This window comes from Rhinoderma darwinii, chromosome 3 (genome assembly GCF_050947455.1).
Source record: "Rhinoderma darwinii isolate aRhiDar2 chromosome 3, aRhiDar2.hap1, whole genome shotgun sequence".
NCBI lineage: Eukaryota > Metazoa > Chordata > Amphibia > Anura > Rhinodermatidae > Rhinoderma > Rhinoderma darwinii.
The window spans coordinates 20,754,289-20,777,064 of NC_134689.1; the positions used below are offsets into that span (position 1 = coordinate 20,754,289).

The 22,776-nt window shown below is 42.5% G+C and overlaps 1 protein-coding gene across 1 annotated transcript in view; it reads right to left on the reverse strand.

The window, feature by feature from the left end:
• The window catches only part of ADAM19 (ADAM metallopeptidase domain 19), a 75,416-nt gene that overhangs the window by 37,915 nt on the left and 14,725 nt on the right, over nucleotides 1-22,776 (reverse strand). Inside the window, exons 4-9 of the mRNA XM_075856095.1 lie at nucleotides 21,237-21,315; nucleotides 10,598-10,674; nucleotides 8,632-8,815; nucleotides 5,953-6,018; nucleotides 4,249-4,320; nucleotides 2,002-2,168 (exon numbers count right to left, since the gene is read on the reverse strand). Coding sequence (XP_075712210.1) covers nucleotides 2,002-2,168; nucleotides 4,249-4,320; nucleotides 5,953-6,018; nucleotides 8,632-8,815; nucleotides 10,598-10,674; nucleotides 21,237-21,315 — 645 coding nt within the window. The remainder of the gene's footprint in view (nucleotides 1-2,001; nucleotides 2,169-4,248; nucleotides 4,321-5,952; nucleotides 6,019-8,631; nucleotides 8,816-10,597; nucleotides 10,675-21,236; nucleotides 21,316-22,776) is intronic.

Here is a 22,776-nt window from a genome sequence, read left to right on the forward strand (position 1 = left end):
ACATGATCGGATAACTCCTTTAGGCTGGATTCACACACAGTGTTTTTTCTGTGGCGTTTTTCAATGCATATTTACATGTTTTTTTTCAAATGCAGCATGCTCTACGTATGGTATAAGACTTAGAAAAATTTCATTGAATAATTTCATTTTGGATTGGTGGGCAGTGTTAGGGGCAGGCTTAGCCTATGTCTATTTAAAGAGGCGCTGTCACCCGTTTATAACTGCCCTATCTTCTACCTAATCTAATAGGCGCTTTAAAAGTAATGTGTTGTTTTTTTTTTTAATTTTTATTTTATTTTTGACAAAGTTATGAGCATTTTAAGTGTTATGCAAATTTGTTCTTAATGTCCAACTGGGCGTTTTTATACTCTTGACCAAGTGGGCGTTGCACAGAGTAGTGTATGATGCTGACCAATCAGCATCATACACTTCTCTTCATTCATGTCCAGCTTCATCCACAGCACAGCGTGATCTCGCGAGATCACGCTGTGCTGTCACTTACTCCCGTAGTTCCTTCACACAAGCGACGGGAGTATGACCAGACATCGCCTCCAGGCTGGAGCGTCATACACTCAGCATCATACACTTCTCTTTACTATGCCTACATGGTCAAGAGTAAAAAAAAAAGCCCACTTAGGCATTAAGAACAAATTTGCATAACACTTAAAATGCTCATAACTTTGTGAAAAATTAAAGGTTTTTAAAAAAAAAAAAAAAACAACAAAAATCACATTACTTATCTACATTAAAGCACCTATTAGATTAGGTAGAAGATGGGGCAGTTATAAACTGGTGACAGAGCCTCTTTAAGGTAGCGAGGGTCAGTCCTTTCCACCTTTTTGCCTGCTGAGCTGCGTTCTGTGTGTGCAGAAGTGCTAATTCTCAGGGCCCAGGTAATTTAAAATGGTGGATAATGGATCGTATGTTTATTTATTTATTTTTTTGAACCACATAACTTTCTCTGCTATACCCTAATACTTTGCTGTAATTGTTTAATGACTTTTTTCGCTGAACTGCCCATGCCGTCCGTCGCAATGTGTTTTGCTGCCAGTGTTGGCCGTGCCTGGTTGGCAATAAGGCAGCAACAGAGCCAGCAAGGCACATAGCGATGGGCAGTATAAAAAAAACCTGGCAGTAATTACACCACCTTCAGCACCCCTGTTGTGCCTTGTGGGCATGGAGGTGACCTTTCACCTGCCATGAACCTCCTCCCTGATGGGCCTGACCTTCAGTTTTGAGACACCTCACTTGCCCTGAATGTACCTTGCTCGCTGCCTTTGATGGAGCAGCACAGCCACCCAGCATACACCTTGCTTATCCCGGCTTACTTTTCTTTTTCCCCAGGGTAAAATTGCTATGTAAGGCCCTGTTCACACAGACTTTATCTGCAAGCAGAAAATTTTTCCTCAAAATTCCTTCAGGAACGCTTTTGCGGCGTTTTTCGCAGCAAAAAAACTCTGTGAAAAAAGCTTTCCCTGCCTCCCATTGATTTCAATGGGAGGTCAGAGATGGATCTGCAGCAAGAAAGACCATGACGCTTTTGTTTTTTTAACATGAGCGGCGAAAACTCCTGCATGTGTGAACGGCCCCATTGAAATCAATGGGTTTGTGTGCTGCGCGTGATTTCCATGCGCAGCACACGGACGTTATTCGCGTCCGTCTGAATGAGCCCATAGAGGGAACATTGATGCCAGAGCTATTATGTAACTGGAAGGAAGTTTGTCGTTTTCCTTGCTTTAGGCTGAATATCATCAGACTGGAGCATTCTACGCAGCCGGCATACTACACTTACTACACCGCTAGAATAAGGCCACGTTCAGACGTGGAAGAAATACAGCGGATCTGCAGCTGACTTTTTTTACAGTACACATAGCGGCAGGGTGGCAGAACGCATGCACAGAGTCAAGGGTCATATCTGATGCCCCAATAATGTGTTAAATTGTTGACCATTGCCATGTCATAGCAGTGCTGTAATAAGGCCTATGGTAGTGATGTCCTTACGTTATGAGCTGTGCGTTGTCATGTGGTGTCTGTGATAGGATCTTTCTTCTCCAAGACAGGAAGGCACGTAAGGTAACGTATGGATTTTCTGACACATTGCACTTATCTCCTGTGGTCCAGATCTCCAATCCAACCAGCGCAATGCGGATCTTCAGAGCCCTGTAGAACTGGATGGAGTATCAGTATAAGGATGGTTTGAACTGACTTGACAAAAAAGTTTTGCTGCGGATCTCCAGAAGCAACTACCCTATGATAAAATAAACCCTTAAAGAGGTTTTCCAATAATCATCGTTTGGATAGGTGATAAATATTTGATCTTTGGGGGTCTGACAGCTGGGACCCCCACCGAACCCGAGAACGAGCGTCCCCAAGTGTCATATGTGAATGGAGCGGGAAAGTGAATAGAGCAGTGGCCGAGCATGCGCAGTACCGATCCATTCACGTAGGGAACTCAGGGACGCTTGTTTTCGGGATTGTGGGGCCCAACTAGGCTGACCCCCACCAGTCAGACATTTATCACCTATAATGGACAAGGTGATAAATAATTATTATGGGAAAACCCCTTTAAGAACGCAGCTTATGTTGTCTTTGGGGTTGCAGCATATTTTTTCGTTTTTGACTCATGCCGAAATCACTAACTTATTTTTTGCTGTGTTGTATATGTGTACGATGTCAAAGTCCTTTTTTTTTGCATTTTGGGGTATATATTTTTTTTTGTATCATTTTCCCATGCATAAAATGTAGCATTTAATTTATTTTTTCTAAAGCGTAATGTGCAAAAGTAATCTATTCCACCGTTGTTTTTTAAGTGTTTTTTTCCCACTCTGAACACCTTAAACGACGTTTTACATTTATTACACTGACAGTAAGGGTATGTGCACACACACTAATTACGTCCGTAATTGACGGACGTATTTCGGCTGCAAGTCCCGGACCGAACACACTGCAGGGAGCCGGGCTCCTAGCATCATACTTATGTACGATGCTAGGAGTCCCTGCCTCTCTGCAGGACAACTGTCCCGTACTGTAATCATGTTTTCAGTACGGGACAGTAGTTCCACGGAGAGGCAGGGGCTCCTAGCATCGTACATAACTATGACGCTAGGAGCCCGGCTCCCTGCAGTGTGTTCGGTCCGGGACTTGCGGCCGAAATACGTCCGTCCATTACGGACGTAATTAGTGTGTGTGCACATACCCTAACAGTTAAGAAGATATATAATATATGTATTTTTTTTAATGTTTTATGACTTATTTAAAAAAATCTGTATATTAAAAATAATCGAGTTTATTCTTTATTTTTCATGTGCGTAGGTTTTGTTATTTTTTTTAACAAATTATTTTATTAAATTTCTTTCTTTATTCATTTTGTTCCACAAGGAGACTTTTTCTCTAAAATTAGATGTTATCCTTATAATGCTGTATTGCCAAACCTATTAGGGTATGTGCACACACACTAATTACGTCCGTAATTGACGGACGTATTTCGGCCGCAAGTCCCGGACTGAACTCAGTGCAGGGAGCCGGGCTCCTAGCATCATAGTTATGTACGATGCTAGGAGTCCCTGCCTCTCCGTGGAACTGCTGTCCCGTACTGTAATCATGATTACAGTACGGGACAGTTGTCCTGCAGAGAGGCAGGGACTCCTAGCATCGTACATAAGTATGATGCTAGGAGCCCGGCTCCCTGCACTGTGTTCGGTCCGGTACTTGCGGCCGAAATACGTCCGTCAATTACGGACGTAATTAGTGTGTGTGCACATACCCTTAGGCTTCGTTCACAGCTTCGTTCCCGTTCTGACGTTCCGTCTGAGGTTTCCGTCTCCATCACCATTGATTTCAATGGTGACGGAGCCGGTGCCGTGGTTTCCATTTGCCTCTTTTGTGCACCGGACCCGTCGTTTTGCCAGAAGCAATAGCGTAGTCGACTACACTATTGCTTCCGGCAAAACGACTGATCTGGTGCACAAAAGAGGCAAATGGTGATGGAGACGGAAACCTCCGACTGAACGTCAGAACGGGACCCCAACGCAAATGTGAACAAAGCCTTAGTTATCACCTGGCTCTTGATATTTGTAACAACACATTAGTAGAAAACGCATAAAGGATTTTAATGGTGATTAAAAAAGCAAAAATATATGACCTTTAAGTAATAATTATAGTGATAATAGCAGTTGTAATAACAATAGTAGTAATAATAATAATAAAAAAATACAATATTTGTGTGTATTATATTATCATCACTTGTACCTTATCTATATAATTGGTAACTTCCAGCATCTTGCTCTGTGTACGCTCCAAGTCAAAGTCGTGTTTCTGGAACTGAATGTGGAAAAAACAAATCAATGCAAATCAAATATAAAAAACTTCAAATACAAAGCTGTCTATTCCAGCAAGCATGTAAGAGTACCGATGACAGCGACTGATCTAGTAAGCAATATGTTGCTGGCAGGAATCCTGCGTTTACTAAGGCCCCAGGCACACGACTATAGAATTCGTCCGTAATTACGGAGCCATTCATTTCTATGGCCGACGGACAACTTCCCGTATATTTACGGGAAATTTACCGTGCCGTAGAAATCTTCCGTGAAAAATAGGACATGTCCTATTTTTTTATTTTACGGACCGTGCTCCCATACTTTATAATGGGAGCACGGCTCGCAAATGGGGACAGCGGTTCGCGGCCGTCCGTGCCCGTAATCACGGGGCCTAAGAGCAGGAAACACCTCAGCTCATCCATACCAGCAACCAACGAGCTTTACAGTATAAATATAGCGCTGGGAAGGATTAAAAAATGCCACTAATAATTGCTACTGGGCCTATGATTCATTTTGGCAAAACATCAAATTGAACATACTGGGTTACTGGTTGCCACTTGTCCTATTCCCTAAGACCTTTACCCGTATTCAGGGGTGTACGCAGAAGTCACTACCGAGGTCTTTGCTAAATTTACTATTTTTTTTAATCAAAGTTAAATAGGTTAAATAGATTTTCCCACCTAAGAACATTTATTACCTATCCACAGGATAGGTGATAAATGTATGATCTCTGGGGACCCCAACGATCACTGGAACGGCATCCCGACACACGTTCCTCCACAATGCGCGCCCACAATCAGAAGCATTTTGAATGGAGTTGCGCTCCCACATGTCCGCTACCGCTCCATTCAATGTCTATGGAGCCGACGGAAACAGTCATTGAATGGAGCGGCAGCGTACATGCATGACCGCCACTCCATTTAAAAACCTCACTGCGATCGTGGGGGGTCCCAGTGGTCATACATCCTGTGGATAGGTGATAAATGTTCCTAGTGGGATAACCCCTTTGATGTCCACCATTGAGTTTTTGAGGTAAAAATTTCTGTGCTGATTCATTATCTTTATAAGGGTTGGAACAGCGTTCTTTAGACAGAGGTCCAAATCCCGTTTCATTTTGTACAGTCATAGAGTTAGAGGGGCTGTCCAACGAAGGACATTTATCACCTATTCTAGTCTATAGTCAAATTTAAAATGCACAAAATTTTTTTTATAACGCAGCATGCTCTGAATGTGGCGTTTTTTCCCCCCATAAGCTATAGGCCAGTAGGACCTAAAAAACTCCAGAAAGAACGCATGTACAAAATTACACCAAAAACACTAAAAACGCTGTACGGGTATGTTCACACGCTTAACAAAAAACATCTGAAAATACGGAGCTGTTTTCAGGGAAAAACAGCTCTTAATTTTCAGCTGTTATTTAATCAACAAGCGTTTTTTACGGACGTCTTTGGAGCTGTTTTTCTATTGAGTCAATGAAAAACGGTTCCAAAAACGGCTCAAGAAGTGACATGCACTTCTTTTTACGAGGCTTTTTTACGCGTCCGGTTTTAAAAACGGCGCGTAAAATATGCTCTGACTGCTTGTAACATTCACCCAGCACGATCTGAAATCATGAAGAAACACTAAGCTGCATTACCTCAGCGTAGTCGGCGACTAGGTAAAGTTCCACACATCTGTCCCCCTCCACATCTTCTCTCTTCACCTGCAGGACACACAAGAGGACTGCTTCCAAACTGTAGTAATGATAGGAATTTCAAAATGTACAGGAACAGGCCATGAAAATCCAACTACAGGCGACATCGCTGATGTATGAGTATGAGGAGATGGGAAGGTGAGGGCCACTGACAAAGGAACAGAAGTCCCTGAATTATTCTCCTACGTGAGGACTTTTCATATTCTATACAGATATTTGGGCGTTTTCTTAGGGTCTATCCACATTGTGTTTGCAGTGTACACTTGGGGGGAGAATTATTTAGGATGGCGTTTTATACCCCAGTCTCAATCTGAAATGCGTTGGCGTAAAATGCATGTCTTCTAATAAATTTGGTGCATATTGGGCTGCCTCTAAGCCAGAAAAAAAATGTATGCCTCCTATGAGTGGGTGTAGATATTGCTCCACTTTTTGCTCCATTTTCTAGCTTTAAACGTAATAAATTTGTCGAACTGCTGTTATTCACACTTTGGCACGCTAAACCTCGACACTTTTTAAAAGTGGCAAGAAATGAAAAAAAAGTGGCAACTTACACCGCAAATATGGTGTGCGTATCTATCTCCTCTCTCTCTCTCTCTATATATATATATATATATATATATGCAGAAATATACCAAGTCCAGCAGCACCGGCAGCGTGTGGGAGCAAGCTCTGAGGGACAGACCAAGTCCCAGATACACAGAAGTCAAAAAATGAGCAGCAACTCCAATAGTAAGGGTGAAAAAAGTGGGTACTTTTATTGCCCGTGCAACGTTTCAGCTCCGTTCACAAACTCCGTTTGTTGAGGGAAAAAAGCCATGAGGAAGGACGTGGTGTGCGTCTGAAACGTGTAGGCACCTATCTATCTATCTATCTATCTATCTATCTATCTCTAAGCATTACACTCGGGATTGATCATGTTTTAATACTCCAAATAAAATTGGAACAATGTTCTATTTTAACTAACTGCGCTGGATCCTCCATTCTTTCGTTTTTCCTGCATCATAATACGCAACTCAGATGCTGCAGATCTTTTTAAATAGGATTTTTTTTAAAAGAGGTTCTGCGGCAGCAGCTGAGGTGTGTATTATAAGGAATAATATACCCCATCTATAAACTAGAACTCACCTCGGGGCACACTATCCCATATATAATCCACATAAAGAAATCTAAATGATTCTCACAGGAAATGTAAAAATCTATCCACTCTCACTTTTAGAGTATAAATAATACTCCTCGTGTTAATAATATCAGATACTTCAGCAAGCGCATCATTTCCAGCCCACGGAGAGGAATTAGTTGAGGACACGAATAACACACGACGGACAGATGATACATCTCTGAAGTATACAAGATCAGAGATCTCCTGGACCCATACAGTATGGATAACCCCCAACATCTGTCCTGCTACACCAGATGGCTGTCTATGAGGGGGATGTGGTTTGTTTGTATGTATTTGCAATGTGTGACATCCAAAGGCCTAGAACACTAATGAATACCAGATAATGGACATCTGCTTCATACAATGATCTCTCGAGACTGTAGCATGAGGAAGAAACTGTTTTGTTGGAAATATTGATATCTCGAGATTTTATGCATCTTAAATATTACAATAAAATAGCCAATTGCCCCATCCTTCATGTTACATCGTTCAGCCATGACATTAAAACCACCTGTCTAATATTGTGTAGGTCCCACGTGCCGCCAATACAGCCCTGACCCATCGAGGCATGGACTCCACAAGACCTCTGAAGCTTCCTGTGGTATCTGCCACCAAGACGTCAGCATCAGATCCTTTTAGTCCTGTAAGTTGTGAGGTGCGGCCCCGTTTTACGCTGTTTCCGTAACTCCCATAGTAGTGAATGGCAGTTACGGAAACAGCGTAGCATGCGAGCGACGCTATTTCCGTAACTGCCATTAACTTCTATGGGACTTACGGAAATAGCGCAGCTCAGCGAGTTACACTGTTTTCTTCTTATAAAGTCAGAAATCACAAGTTTCAGCGGGAACACAGAAATCTAGAACAGGGTTTAAGGGCCACTTTTCTAGAGATAGACCCGCATCTATCTGACATTTATGTCACATCTTGTGGATATGCCATAAATGTCCCTGATGGGAAAACCGCTTTAACTTCAAGAAACGACTGTTCACTTGCTGTCTAATATATCCCACCCCTAGTCAGACGCCATTGTAACCAGTGGTTTTAAAGTTATGGATGATTGAGATTTATGCTTGGGTTTTCTGGGGGATATAGCAGAGGTGAGTGAATTGATCCAATAGAATTCAATGGGTGAATTAATTTGCTGATCATTCACTCCGCCAAAACAGAACTACAAACATGTCAAAAAAATTTACCCATTGATTGGAATAAGAGGCAGATTGAATATGGACACAAATTAGGCAAATTAATTGGATTATCACTGATCATTAGACCTTATACACAGATCTGTGCTGTACGAACCAGCCATACAGCACCCATAGGAATCCACCAGTCCATACTCTACCTCTTTATGCCTCCGATTTCATTGTGGCACACAACATTGCATGCCTTTATTATAGCAGTATTCTCCACTAGAAGTATTGCATATATATATAGTTGAAGATCCTACAGCACTGAACCCTTACCCGGTGATGATGAGGATAATCATGGGAGGTGGAATTGGAGAAGTGTTGCTTTGCAGAGTCTGAGTGTCCACATTTGCCTTTTCCCAGTTCAAGATACTCAGCCCTGTAGATAATAAGTCTTTCACTGTCCCCTGGCAATGGTTCCAACACATAACTTATTCCATTGCTGAGTGTTATAAGTCCCCTGCAGACACAATACTGGACATTTACTCACGGCACGCACAATGTTCCACTATGCCCTCAGTCTCTGATCTTATACATACATATTAAATGTGAATTATACACAATATATAGACAGTACTAAATCCACTGAATTCATGAAAACATCATACAATACTTTGACACCCTACCTGGGAGGGCCTTAAATGTTCTTGCCTAGACTAAGGTTACATGTGGTGGCGCTGTTGCATTTAACTCTATGGAAAAGTTTGGCTGCTGGCCAAGTGGTAAAAAGTGGTATTGCAAGTGAAGCAGTTACATTTGTAAGAATCATTACAGATGAAATTGCAGACCACAGGGAGTTGCTATTTATGTGATTCTCTAATATTTTAATTAACACCACTCCAAGCTGACTTTTAAATAAAGGAGACCAGGATGTTACAGGTATTACATATGAGTACATTTACAATGTTACAACACCTATTCCTCAAAGGTAATCTGAAGCATTTTATTATATACTAGTCCTTCTCAATGAATTAGAGTATCATCAAAAAGTTAATTTATTTCAGTAATTCAATTCAAAAAGTGAAGCTCACATATTCTATAGATTCATTACACACAGAGGGATCTATTTCCAGCATTTTTTTCTTTTAATGTTGATGATTATGGTAACAGTTAATGAAAACCCAAAATTTAGTGTCTCAGAAAATGTGAATATTAAATAAGCCCAATTCCCAAAATTATTTTTAATACCAAAATGTTGGCCTACTGAAAAGTATGTCCAGTATATACGCTCAATACTTGGTCAGGGCTCTGACTCTGCATGAATTACTGCATGAATGCAGCGTGGCATGGAGGTGATCAGCCTGTGGCACTGCTGAGGTATTATCAATGCGGTGTGGCATGGAGGCGATCAGCCTGTGGCACTGCTGAGGTGTTATCAATGCGGCGTGGCATGGGGGCGATCAGTCTGTGGTTCTGCTGAGGTGTTATGGAAGCCCAGGTTGCTTTGATATCGGCCTTCAGCTCGTCTGCATTGTTGGGTCTGGTGTCTCTCATCTTCCTCTTGACAATACCCGGCAGATTCTCTATGGGGTTTAGGTCGGCGAGTTTGCTGGCCAATCAGGCGCAGTGATACTGTGGTTATTACACCAGGTGTTGGTACTTTTGGCAGTGTGGGCAGGTGCCAAGTCCTGCTGGAAAATTAAATCCGCATCTCCATAAAGCTGTCAGAAGAGGGAAGCATGAAGTGCTGGGAAATGTCCTGGTAGACGCTGCGCTGACTCTGGACTTGATATAACACAGTGGACCAACACCAGCAGAAGACACGGCCCCCAAACCATCACTGACTGCGGAAACTTCACACTGGACCACAAGCAACTTGGATTGATGCCTATCCACTCTTCCTCCAGACTCCGGGACTGAGATTTCCAAATGAAATGCAAAATTTACTTTCATCTGAGAACAGGACTCTAGACACTGAGCAACAGACCCGTCCTTGTAAAGACTTAGGAAACCTTTGCAGGTGTCTTGTGTTGATTCGCTGATTAGAGTGTCACACCAGGAGGCGACAATCTTACATTTTTACTGAATATTCAAATTTTCTGAGACTAAATTTGGGGTTTTCATTAACTGTTACCATAATCATCAACATTAAAATAAAAAACATGCCGTAAATAGATCACTTTGTGTGTAATGTATCTATAGAATATATGATTTTTACTTTTTGAATTTGAATTACTGAAATAAATTAACTTTTTGATGATATTCTAATTCCGGAGAAGGACTAGTTATTTTCTCTCTTCACCTTATTCCTGAGCAGATGCTGACTGCAACACTGGAGTATTTCTGTCCACGAACAGCTCCATGGTAATAACAGTGGTCCTAGAAAACAAGAAAAATTATCCTTATAAATCAGTTTATACAAACAACACTATAAGGGCGGGTTCACACATAGCGGAATTTCACTTAAATTCCGCTGCGGACACTCCGCAGCGTTAATCCGCAGCGGAGCCGTTTCTCCATTGACTTTCACTTTAATTTAGCAGTGTTCGTTTACACGATGCGTACAATTCCGCTGCGGAGCATAGGCTGCGGAGCGGAATTTGGTGTCCGCAGCATGCTCTGTCTGTTGCGGAGCAGTGGCGGACTGGTTGCGGACTCATGGCGGAATTTCTCCATTGACTTCAATGGAGAGTCAAAATTCCGCAATGAAGTCCGCAGATCTTATGTGTGCTGCGGAGCGTATTGTTTTTACTACCATGACATTTCTTCATTCTGGCTGGACCTATGTATTTCTAGGTCTACAGCCAGACTGAGGAAGTCAATGGGGCTCCCGTAATGACGGGAGCGTTGCTAGGAGACGTCTGTAAATAGTCACTGTCCAGGGTGCTGAAAGAGTTACGCGATCGGCAGTAACTGTTTCTGCACCCGGGACAGTGACTACCGATCTGAATATACATGTATCTGTAAAAAAAAATATAAGTTCATACTTACCGAGAACTCCCTGCGTCTGTCTCCAGTCCGGCCTCCCAGGATGACGTTTCAGTGTAAGTGACGGCTGCAGCCAATCACAGGCCAAGCACAGGCTGCAGCGGTCACATGGACTGGAGCGTCATCCAGGGAGGTCGGGCCGGATGCCGAAAGAGGGACGCGTCACCAAGACAACGGGCGGTAAGTATGAATTTCTTTTACTTTCACTAGGGAAAGTGCTGTCCCTTCTCTCTATCCTGCACTGAATAGGGAGAAGAGAAGCACTTTTCCTGCAGTCCGCAGCGGCCAGTCCGCATCAATTTTCTGCACATTTTGTGCAGATCCGCTGCAGAATCTGCAACGCAGATTCTGTGCGGCATTGATGCGGACAGTTGCGGAGGAATTCCGCCATGTGTGGTCATGCCCTTAGACCTTGTTCACACGGTGCAGATTTACTGTAGATTTTGCATGCATTTTTTTAAGCCAGAACCAGAATTTGATCCAGAAGAGGAGACACTTTAAGACCTTCCTTTACATACATGTTCCATTCCTGGTTTTGGCTTTACAAATTTGCACTGTGTGAACAAGGTCTTAGGCCGTGTTCTCATTTTCCATAGAGTATCTACTTGTAACAACCCTATTAAAGGGGTTCTCCAGGATTTAAAACGAAACTGTCCAATATACATAGTGTACCAATTCTGGTTCCCCACCACATGTCCAGTGGGTTCCCCGTCACTCATGTTGCCCCTCCATAGTGACAACATGTGAGATGAACAGCAGCTAGACACATCGGTGTTACCATTCCCCTAGTGAATAAGGTGATTCCTACACACTTTGACACAGTCCAATCGGTGTTGACAGTGTTAGACCTGATTCACACGAGCGTTGAATACGTCCGTGTAACGGCAGTTAAAACAACACCCGTCACACGGACGCATGTATTTCAATGGGGCCGTTCACACGGCCGTTATCTCAACGGACCGTGTGAGGGGTCCATTGAAAAATAGAACATGTCCTAGTTTGTTCCATTTTCACGGATCCCTTCATAGACTCAAGTCTATGGGGATCCGTGAAAACGGAACCCGCATGAGGGCAAATCCGACGTGAAATTTTTCACGTCCGAGTTTCCCCACGCTCGGGTGAATCTAGCCTTATATTGTGTAGGGACACTCAATTGACAAGGGGAATGGAAACACTCAGTTGTCAATTTACTCATACGTTTCCAGGAGGAATAATAGAGGAGCAACACCATGCAGAATTCTAAGAAAAGATGCTCCAGAACTGTTATTTTAGGGGGATTATTTACTATAAGGGCATGACCACACATGGCGGAATTCCTCCGCAACTGTCCGCATCAATGCCGCACAGAATCTGCGTTGCAGATTCTGCAGCGGATCTGCACAAAATGTGCAGAAAATTGATGCGGACTGGCCGCTGCGGACTGCAGGAAAAGTGCTTCTCTTCTCCCTATTCAGTGCAGGATAGAGAGAAGGGACAGCACTTTCCCTAGTGAAAGTCAAAGAAATTCATACTTACCGCCCGTTGTCTTGGTGACGCGTCCCTCTTTCGGCATCCGGCCCGACCTCCCTGGATGACGCTCCAGTCCATGTGACCGCTGCAGCCTGTGCTTGGCCTGTGATTGGCTGCAGCCGTCACTTACACTGAAACGTCATCCTGGGAGGCCGGACTGGAGACAGACGCAGGGAGTTCTCGGTAAGTATGAACTTATATTTTTTTTTACAGATACATGTATATTGAGATCGGTAGTCACTGTCCCGGGTGCAGAAACAGTTACTGCCGATCGCGTAACTCTTTCAGCACCCTGGACAGTGACTATTTACAGACGTCTCCTAGCAACGCTCCCGTCATTACGGGAGCCCCATTGACTTCCTCAGTCTGGCTGTAGACCTAGAAATACATAGGTCCAGCCAGAATGAAGAAATGTCATGGTAGTAAAAACAATACGCTCCGCAGCACACATAAGATCTGCGGACTTCATTGCGGAATTTTGACTCTCCATTGAAGTCAATGGAGAAATTCCGCCATGAGTCCGCAACCAGTCCGCCACTGCTCCGCAACAGACAGAGCATGCTGCGGACACCAAATTCCGCTCCGCAGCCTATGCTCCGCAGCGGAATTGTACGCATCGTGTAAACGAACACTGCTAAATTAAAGTGAAAGTCAATGGAGAAACGGCTCCGCTGCGGATTAACGCTGCGGAGTGTCCGCAGCGGAATTTAAGTGAAATTCCGCCATGTGTGAACCCGCCCTAACAGACATTTCATGAGAACTGACTGGTCCTCTTTAGGTCCAAATATTTTTGTCCATAAATTGGCCCCATCTGTAGTTCCCTATGTACATATCCCTGAAAATTTATATACATAGACTAACCACCATTCTCCCCCGCAAGCACGGTCCCGGAAGTCATTACAGTTACTATATTGAGACATTAGAGGACGTCTACAACTCCATAATTGCTGCTATATCCATATTGTCCCGGAGAACCCCTATAATACGGGAGACAATCCGACATTATAAATGATACAATGGACAGTGGTGTCTTTCACTCAAACATTCTTATAGATCGCTCCTCGTTTCCGCCTTTGCTTATCCCCAATCCCAACTTCATGGGTAACTGGGTTTGATGATCTCACCATATAATATTTAACCCTTTCCGGCCAAAGTTGCGTTCTACATGTGGCTGATATAATACAACTGAGGGCGAAGACGTAAGACAAAGACATAATTGTACTAATTTGAAATTTTCCCAGAGGCCGATCGCCACTCGGAGAGACATGAAAAGACTAAAATTTTCCCAATACCAACAGGGTCTCCGTCAGTAATGAAAGCCTTTCGCACTTCTTTGTACAATCACATTGCAGATAAACTGAGATGAAAGTGTCTGATCCTACAACACTGCCGCCATTTAGGATTATTTGGTGTTGACTATCTTTTTTTTTACTATGATCAGTTGTGGAATTTATTACTGATTTATCTTATACAAGTCACGGTCTATATTCCTCTTCCTGGGAAGCCAATTCATTAGAGGATATCTATTAGCGATCAATACACAACAGTCATGAAACAGTATTCGGTAAATCATGGCAGGGATCACATTAACAACATTTTACCAGGAAAAATTAACCTTTTCAATGGCAAAAAGCTTCCTCCATTCAATAATTTAAGACTAACGGGGTTAAGCACAGAATCCTGGATATCCGGGGGGTTGTAAATGGATATTCTGCAGGATAACAAGCTTTGCATGGATTTACATGATATCCACAAACATCATAAAATCTTCCTGCGATCAAACATAAATAATAGGATGAGGTATAAACACCCTGCCTTGGTATAGACAACAAATTACAATGTACATGTTAAAGGGGTTCTATACATTTTAATGAAAGTTGCCAGTTCCACCTTCCCCGATGTACTCTCAAAGCTACAAGTATTCAATTCTCCTGCAGCGCCCCTGCAGGGGAAATAACATATTACATCGTTCTCATTTAAATCAATTTAGAGAAGTAACTTGAAGAACCTTGGCCCAATGCAAAATCTGTAAAAGGGCTTTCCAGCTATTTTGTGCCATTTATAATTCTGGTGTCTTCTTATATGGCAGAGGGGCCTTTGGGGCCCCTCAGACACTAGGGCCCGAGTATGACTTATATCTCTGACCCTAAATAGCGACGCCTCTAAATCAATGAGCTGTTAGTGCAGTGCATAGACATGCTGTGTCCTCTAGGGCAATAAACGCTCTTTGTATCCATTCTTCACACTGGCTGATAAATGTGAGGCCTGAACGGGAACCCTCATCCCCCTCTATTAACACAGAATTCCCTCATTTGAAATGGGTTTTTCTAAACCAGACAACCCCTTTGACTACAATATCCCACCTTGTGTCACACTACAAGTTTTATTTGGAGCTTTGACCAATATGACCCCCACATTAGTTATATTTGCCTGTTTTATGGGGTCTGCACACTGTGGAGCTACTTTGAGGGTCTCTGTGATGCCGAGGCACCTGTGTGATCATCACATGAGCAGGACAGACTTTTATCCACTGAAGGTAAACAATGAAGGTTTCTATTGAATGACTGCAAGCAGAGATCTTGAGGCATTCATACAGAAAGTATATTGGATAATTGTAAAAAATTACAATAAGAATAACATTTATTTGTGAAACCGAAATATCCCTTTAAAGAGCATCTGTCCCCTCTCCTGACATGCCAGTAATAGTAAATACTTTTATTCCCTATAAAACAACAATTCTGGACCATATTTTTTTTAGTGTTATACCGTTCCTCTATTATTCCTCCTACAAATGTATGAATAAATTAAAAAATGGGTGTTACCTGTTGGGGGTGTGTCCCTACACAAACTGACAATGTCCAATCAGTACTCACTGTCTCAGACTGTGTAGGACACAACCCTTTGACAAGAGGAATGGTAACACCCAGTTGTCAATTTATTCATAAATTTATAAGAGGAATAACAGAGGAACACATAGTTCTAAGAAAAGATGCTCCAGATATGTGAACTTATAGGGAATACAAGTATTTACAAAATAGACATCTCAGGAGCTGAGCTCTTGAATGAAATAAATTCACAGCGCTCCTTCCATGTCATAGACAGCACACAAACAGCGCCTCCTATCTAAGCTTCCTGGAAACGATATGTGGGGGGGGGGGGAGTATTTGAGTGGAGTTGGAATATTATACAGATGCTAATGCGGTAAAGCTTTTTACTAATCCTGCTGATGCGACACTTCGCTTAAGAAAAACAACTTTGGTAATCTAATAGAGAACATCTGTATTATATGCTGAATGTCTGGACATCTGTCCTTCTCCAACCTCGGCGCCTATCATGTGACGGCGAATATTTGATTTTCTATAAATAAATATGGTGTCCCATTGTAAGAGCCCAGAGCGAACGGCAATGACTTTTCACTCCTGACCTACTTAGCAATATCGCTCAGCCCCGGGCACCCGCAGAAGTGTGTCAGGAAACAGAGAAGGGGATTACAGGTCAAACCGAAATGGAGCCAGAGTTTATTTGAGGTAGGAAATAGCATAACAACAGCAGAAATATATACAAAGCTTGCAGTATGGACTGAAGAAACCGCACATAATACAGGACGTCCTGCGAGCGAGATGACAAACCGCCATGTTTTGATGTAGACCAGAAGGAGAGCGGCTGCTGGTGATGAATTATCCAAAAACGAAATAATTGCTCTCACAGGATGAGAATGTGGTTCGTGCAGGGTGAACAGACGCAGGGAAGTAAACACCGCCATTACCAGGACACGTGGACGTGAAGCCATAAACAGCGATGCTCACAATTCATATTTTATTTTTTTTAGACTTTCTGACTCTGTAGCAAATATTATGTTCATACACCAGTTACAGTTTACATAGAATTAATCTACATGAAAAGTTGAGAAACTTTGTAAATACATTGCATTACTTATTATGTACTGATACTGAGTGACAGCTTGTAATATACTAGAGCTGCATTAACAAATCTATAGGCTTCAGAGCTGAAAACTACCCACATTTCTTGCTAGTTAAGGGCGGATTTACACGAACGTGTAATACGTCCGTGCGACGCGCGTGATTTTCACACGCCTCGCACGGACCTATGTTAGTCTATGGGGCCGTTCAGACAGTCCGTGATTTTCACGCAGCGTATGTCCGCTGCGTGAAACTCACGACATGTCCTATATTTGTGCGTTGTGCGCGCATCACGCACCCATTGAAGTCAATGGGTGCGTGAAAATCACACGCAGCACATGGAAGCACTTCCGTGGGACAAGCGTGATTCGCGCAACAGCAGTCAAAACTATGAATGAAAACAGAAAAGCACCACGTGCAAACATACAAACGGAGTGTCATAATGATGGCGGCTGCGCGAAAATCACGTAGCCGTGCATCATATGGTGATGACACACGGAGCTGTTAAGTGCCTTTTGTGAGCGCAAAACGCCACATTTTTTGCGCGCGCAAAACGCACACGCTCGTGTGAATCCGGCCTAAGTGTCTGCACAGTTTGATCTGGATATTTGCGTTTTGTAAAATACCAAGAACTGTAAAATGTAGGAAAAAGTAACTGCCGCACTCAGCTGGATTTGATTCACGTGCCTATAGGTGACCCTCAGGGCACATGGCCCTTAGGGTATGTTCACACTGCCTATTTTCAGCCGTTTTTCAGGGCCATAAACGCCCCGAAAAACAGCTAAAAATACGGAGGCTGAACGGCTCCAAACATCTGCCCATTGATTTCAATGAGAAAAACGGCGTTTCGTTCCGACGGCGATCATTTGTAAAAACAGCGCGTAAAAAAACTCCCCGTAAAATGTCACTTCTTGAGCCGTTTTTGGAGCCGTTTTTCATTGTCTCAATAGAAAAACAGCTCCAAAAACGGACGTAACAAAACCGCATCAAAAAACGCCTGATGCATAAAAAACGGCTGAAAGTCAGAGGCTGTTTTCCCTTGAAATGAGTGTGTGAACATAGCCTTAGGGTTAGGAGTGAATTATACTCATACTTTGGACCTTGTCCTATAGTTTCTGTTCTATATTTCTATACACATGATGTAGTTCAATTTGAAGAGGATTACTGTACAGGTTGAGATCCGTGTTTGATAGTATACATTTATATTAGGATAACTTTATATATTGGTTTTCATAAGGGTCGTGGTATTGATGCAGGATTACTATTGGAAGAGGGCCCAGAGGCTTCTGAGATATATATCTACACCGTGTTCCAAATTATTATGCACATTGGATTTAAGTGTCATAAATATGTAATTATTAGTTTTTCAATTAAACTCATGGATGGTATTGTGTCTTGGGGTATGTGCACACACACTAATTACGTCCGTAATTGACGGACGTATTTCGGCCGCAAGTCCCGGACCGAACACAGTGCAGGGAGCCGGGCTCCTAGCATCATACTTATGTACGATGCTAGGAGTCCCTGCCTCGCTGCAGGACAACTGTCCCGTACTGTAATCATGTTTTCAGTACGGGACAGTTGTCCTGCAGCGAGGCAGGGACTCCTAGCATCGTGCATAAGTATGTATGATGCTAGGAGCCCGGCTCCCTGCACTGTGTTCGGTCTGGTACTTGCGGCCGAAATACGTCCGTCAATTACGGACGTAATTAGTGTGTGTGCACATACCCTTAGGGCTCTTTGGATCATTGTAATCAATCTCAGACACCTGTGATAATTAGTTTGCCAGGTGTGCCCAATCAAAGGAAAACTACTTAAGAAGGACGTTCCACATTATTAAGCAGGCCACAGGTTTCAAGCAATATGGGAAAGAAAAAGGATCTCTCTGCTGCCGAAAAGCGTGAAATAGTGCAATACCTTGGACAAGGTATGAAAACATTGGATATTTCAAGAAAACTTAAGCGTGATCATCGTACTGTGAAAAGATTTGTGGCTGATTCAGAGCACAGACGATTTCGTTCAGATAAAGGCATAATAAGGAAGGTTTCTGCCAGACAAATTAATAGGATTAGGAAAGCAGCTGCTAAAATGCCATTGCAAAGCAGCAAACAGGTATTTGAAGCCGCTGGTGCCTCTGGAGTCCCGCGAACCTCAAGGTGTAGGATCCTCCAGAGATTTGCACGTGTGCATAAAGCTATTATTCGGCCACCCCTAAACAATGCTCACAAGCAGAAACGGTTGCAGTGGGCTCAGAAATACATGAAGACTAATTTTCAAACCGTGTTGTTTACTGATGAGTGCCGTGCAACCCTGGATGGTCCAGATGGATGGAGTAGTGGATGGTTGGTGAATGGCCACCATGTCCCAACAAGGCTGCGACGTCAGCAAGGAGGTGGCGGAGCCATGTTTTGGGCTGGAATCATGGGGAGAGAGCTGGTAGGCCCCTTTAGGGTCCCTGACGGTGTGAAAATGACCTCTGCAAAGTATGTCGAGTTTATGACTGACCACTTTCTTCCGTGGTACAAAAAGAAGAACCGTGCCTTCCGTAGCAAAATTATCTTCATGCATGACAATGCACCATCTCATGCTGCAAAGAATACCTCTGTGTCATTGTCTGCTATGGGCATAAAAGGAGAGAAACTCATGGTGTGGCCCCCATGTTCCCCTGACCTCAACCCTAATGAGAACCTTCGGAGCATCCTCAAGCAAAATATCTATGAGGGTGGGAGGCAGTTCACATCAAAACAGAAGCTCTGGTAGGCTATTCTGACATCCTGCAAAGATATTCAAGAAGAAACTGTCCAAATACTCACAAATTCAATGGATGCAAGAATTGTGAAGGTGATATCAGAGAAGGCGTCCTATGTTAACATGTAACTTGGCCTGTTAAGCTTTTTTGATTGAAAGAGCTTTTGATTTCTGTAAATATGACCTCCTGATGCTGCAAATTCAACAAATTACCATTTTAGTTCTCTTTACAACCTTTAAAATGTTTTGATCTCTGTTGTGCATAATAATGTGAAGCATTTTGAGTATTTTACTTCGAAAAAAAAATCTGTTATCATTAGGAGATTTGTTCAATAAAATTTGCATTATACTCGGTTATATACGGTTGATGGCTGGAAGATTAGGGTATGTTCACACGTAGTCAAAAAAAACGTCTGAAAATCCAGAGCTGTTTTCAAGGGAAAACAGACCCTGCTTTTCAGACGTTTTTTGACCAACTCGCATTTTTCGCGGCGTTTTTCGCGCCGTTTTCGCGGCGTTTTTTACGTCCGTTTTTGGAGCTGTTTTAATTGGAGTCTATGAGAAAACAGCTCCAAAAACGTCCAAAGAAGTGTCCTGCACTTCTTTTGACGAGGCTGTATTTTTACGCGTCGTCGTTTGACAGCTGTCAAACGACGATGCGTAAATAACAGGTCGTCTGCACAGTACGTCGGCAAACCCATTCAAATGAATGGGCAGATGTTTGCCGACGTATTGGAGCCGTATTTTCAGACGTAAAACGAGGCATAATACGCCTCGTATACGTCTGAAATTTGGCCGTGTGAACATACCCTTATACTGACTGTCTGTTGCATCGACTATTTAGGAAAATCAGCGAAAAATAACATTTGCATAATAATTTGGAATGCGGTGTAGTACTGTCTGTGCTGCATTATACAAACTCAGCTTGTTAACTGTTTCCAATAGCAACCAGCAGAATTGTGAATGCAGCTCTGGAATATATTGCAGGCTGTAGCTCAGGATCTGTACCAGATAAGTAATGCAATGTCTACTTAACTTTTTAAATTCTTGCACCCACTCCGACTCTAGAGTGTGCAGGTGTTGTCAATCAATACATACTACCAACGCCTTCAGTAAATAGGTGTAACATGTGCCTATCAACACAACGCCATGGAAATATGGCTGTACCACCCATGAATATCCTTCATGCCACGTCCAACGTTGCTAAGCAAAAACCCAAACATATTTGAGTTACTGCTTGGAAAACAGCATCTGGATGAACCCCTAATGAGTGACTACAATAGGAAACTCCAGTTGTAATTTTTTTTGGATGGAGCATTGGAATTCGCGGATAATAATGGATAACAACCTGTTTTTGGTCCATTTTCATTTCTATAGGAAACAGGAAAACGAACCTCCCAGACCCACAAATAGGAAGTGGATTTGTGGGTTATCTGGGAGTGACAGATGATAAGAGGATGTGTTGTGATGTATATGAACACCAAATGGAAAATAGAAAGATCGACAATTTTCCTCTATATCAAAATATACTGGGGAAAAAAAAAATGGAAAGCAAAGTGTGAACATGGCTTTTGTTTCGCATTGTATGTATTCACCCGTCCCATAAAATGTCATCACGTTTTATTTTGCTATATAGAATACAATTCCGATATGAAATTTCACCTCCAAATTGCTTTAGTGCATTTCACTAAAATTGGGGCAATCGGATTCGGAGGGGGGGGGGTGTAAAAACCAGAGCAATATAGTGAGGGCTGAAAGTAAGGAAAAGGCTCCTACCGTCATGTTGGGTTTATGTACAATAGGAATGTCACTGGAGCTGTAATGGATCTGTCTGTAATTCATGTGGATGAGTTGCCTGGGGATGAAAACAAAGAGTTAATCCTTAATCCAGGCTAATCCTTATTCCATTTTCAACGTAATGCAGATTATGGTTTTATTTTAAATCGCTTAATTGCCTGCAAACAGAGGAAGTGATACCAAAACAGATCTTCAGTCTAATAAAATGCCCCCCAAAAAATCACCTCACCTCAACCCCATGTCTCCCTAAGTATGGGGGAGGATGGACCGAAACATGTTAAAGGGGATGTAGAAGATTAGAAAAACCTGGCTGCTTTCTTTTAGAAACAGCGCCACTTTCGTCCATAGGTGGTATCTGGTATTGCATCTCAGCCCCATTCAAATGACTACACATATAAAAACTGCTAGCACAAAAGAATAGATCATATTCCAAGCTCTTAGGCCACACGGTCTTATGCAAATCCGCAGCGTAATACAGTACCAGCAAAGTAAATGAGATTTTAAGTTATTTCATCGACGCGGTGCAGAATTTTTTTGTCCGTAAATTGACCTGTGGTGTGTTTTAAAATCTGCACCATGTCAATTTATCTTGCGCTTCCGTCTCATAACTGCACAACTAGACAGAGTGGGGCTGTCCTGGGTATGCACATTATCATTAACCTGCTTGCTGATGGTTTCCACGTGACAACTGATTTTTCTACATTAACATATAGTCGGAAAAATGGTGTCAAATAAAGCTAAAAAAGCAACGATAACGTAACGTGTCCCGAAGATGCTGAGTTACATTTGCTGACGATAGCAAAACATATTTGTAGAAATATTAAAGTGGATTCTTTTTACAAACGATTAGTCAGCACATTGCGATAAATGAAGATACTTTATCAATTGCACTAATGGAAAGACTTGACCTTGTAAGCCCTTGGTGATGAATGTGTTAAATGTGGATTCAAGGAAGTATTAGTTACTGTAATAAATCTTGGTTGGGGGATGGTTGGCCACTCTGACCACAGCCGCAATAAACCAAAGTTGATGTCATCCTGTTATGCGACCTAAACACAATGAATTAATAGAGGTCAAAGCTTATTACTAGAATAGATAATGACGAGTACAGCAGTCTCACTTTATGACTATACGACAGGAATTTATTACAGATCTATTAACTTTTAGGGGTATGTTCACACACACCGTTTTCAGACGTAATTCGGGCGTTTTACGCCTCAAATTACGCCTGAAAAAACTCCTCCATTACGCCTACAAACATCTGCCCATTGAAAGGGGTTTTACGGTGTTCTGTTGCCACGAGGTGTAATTTTACGCGTCGCTGACAAAATACGGCGCGTAAAAAGACGCCCGCGAAAAAAAAGTGCATGTCACTTCTTGGGACATTTTTGGAGCCTTTTCTCATTGACTCCATTGAAAAACAGCTCCAATAACGGCCGTAAATTACGCCGCAAAAATCGCGAGTTGCTATAAAAACGTCTGAAAATCATTTCAGACGTTTTTGGTCACTGCGTGTGAA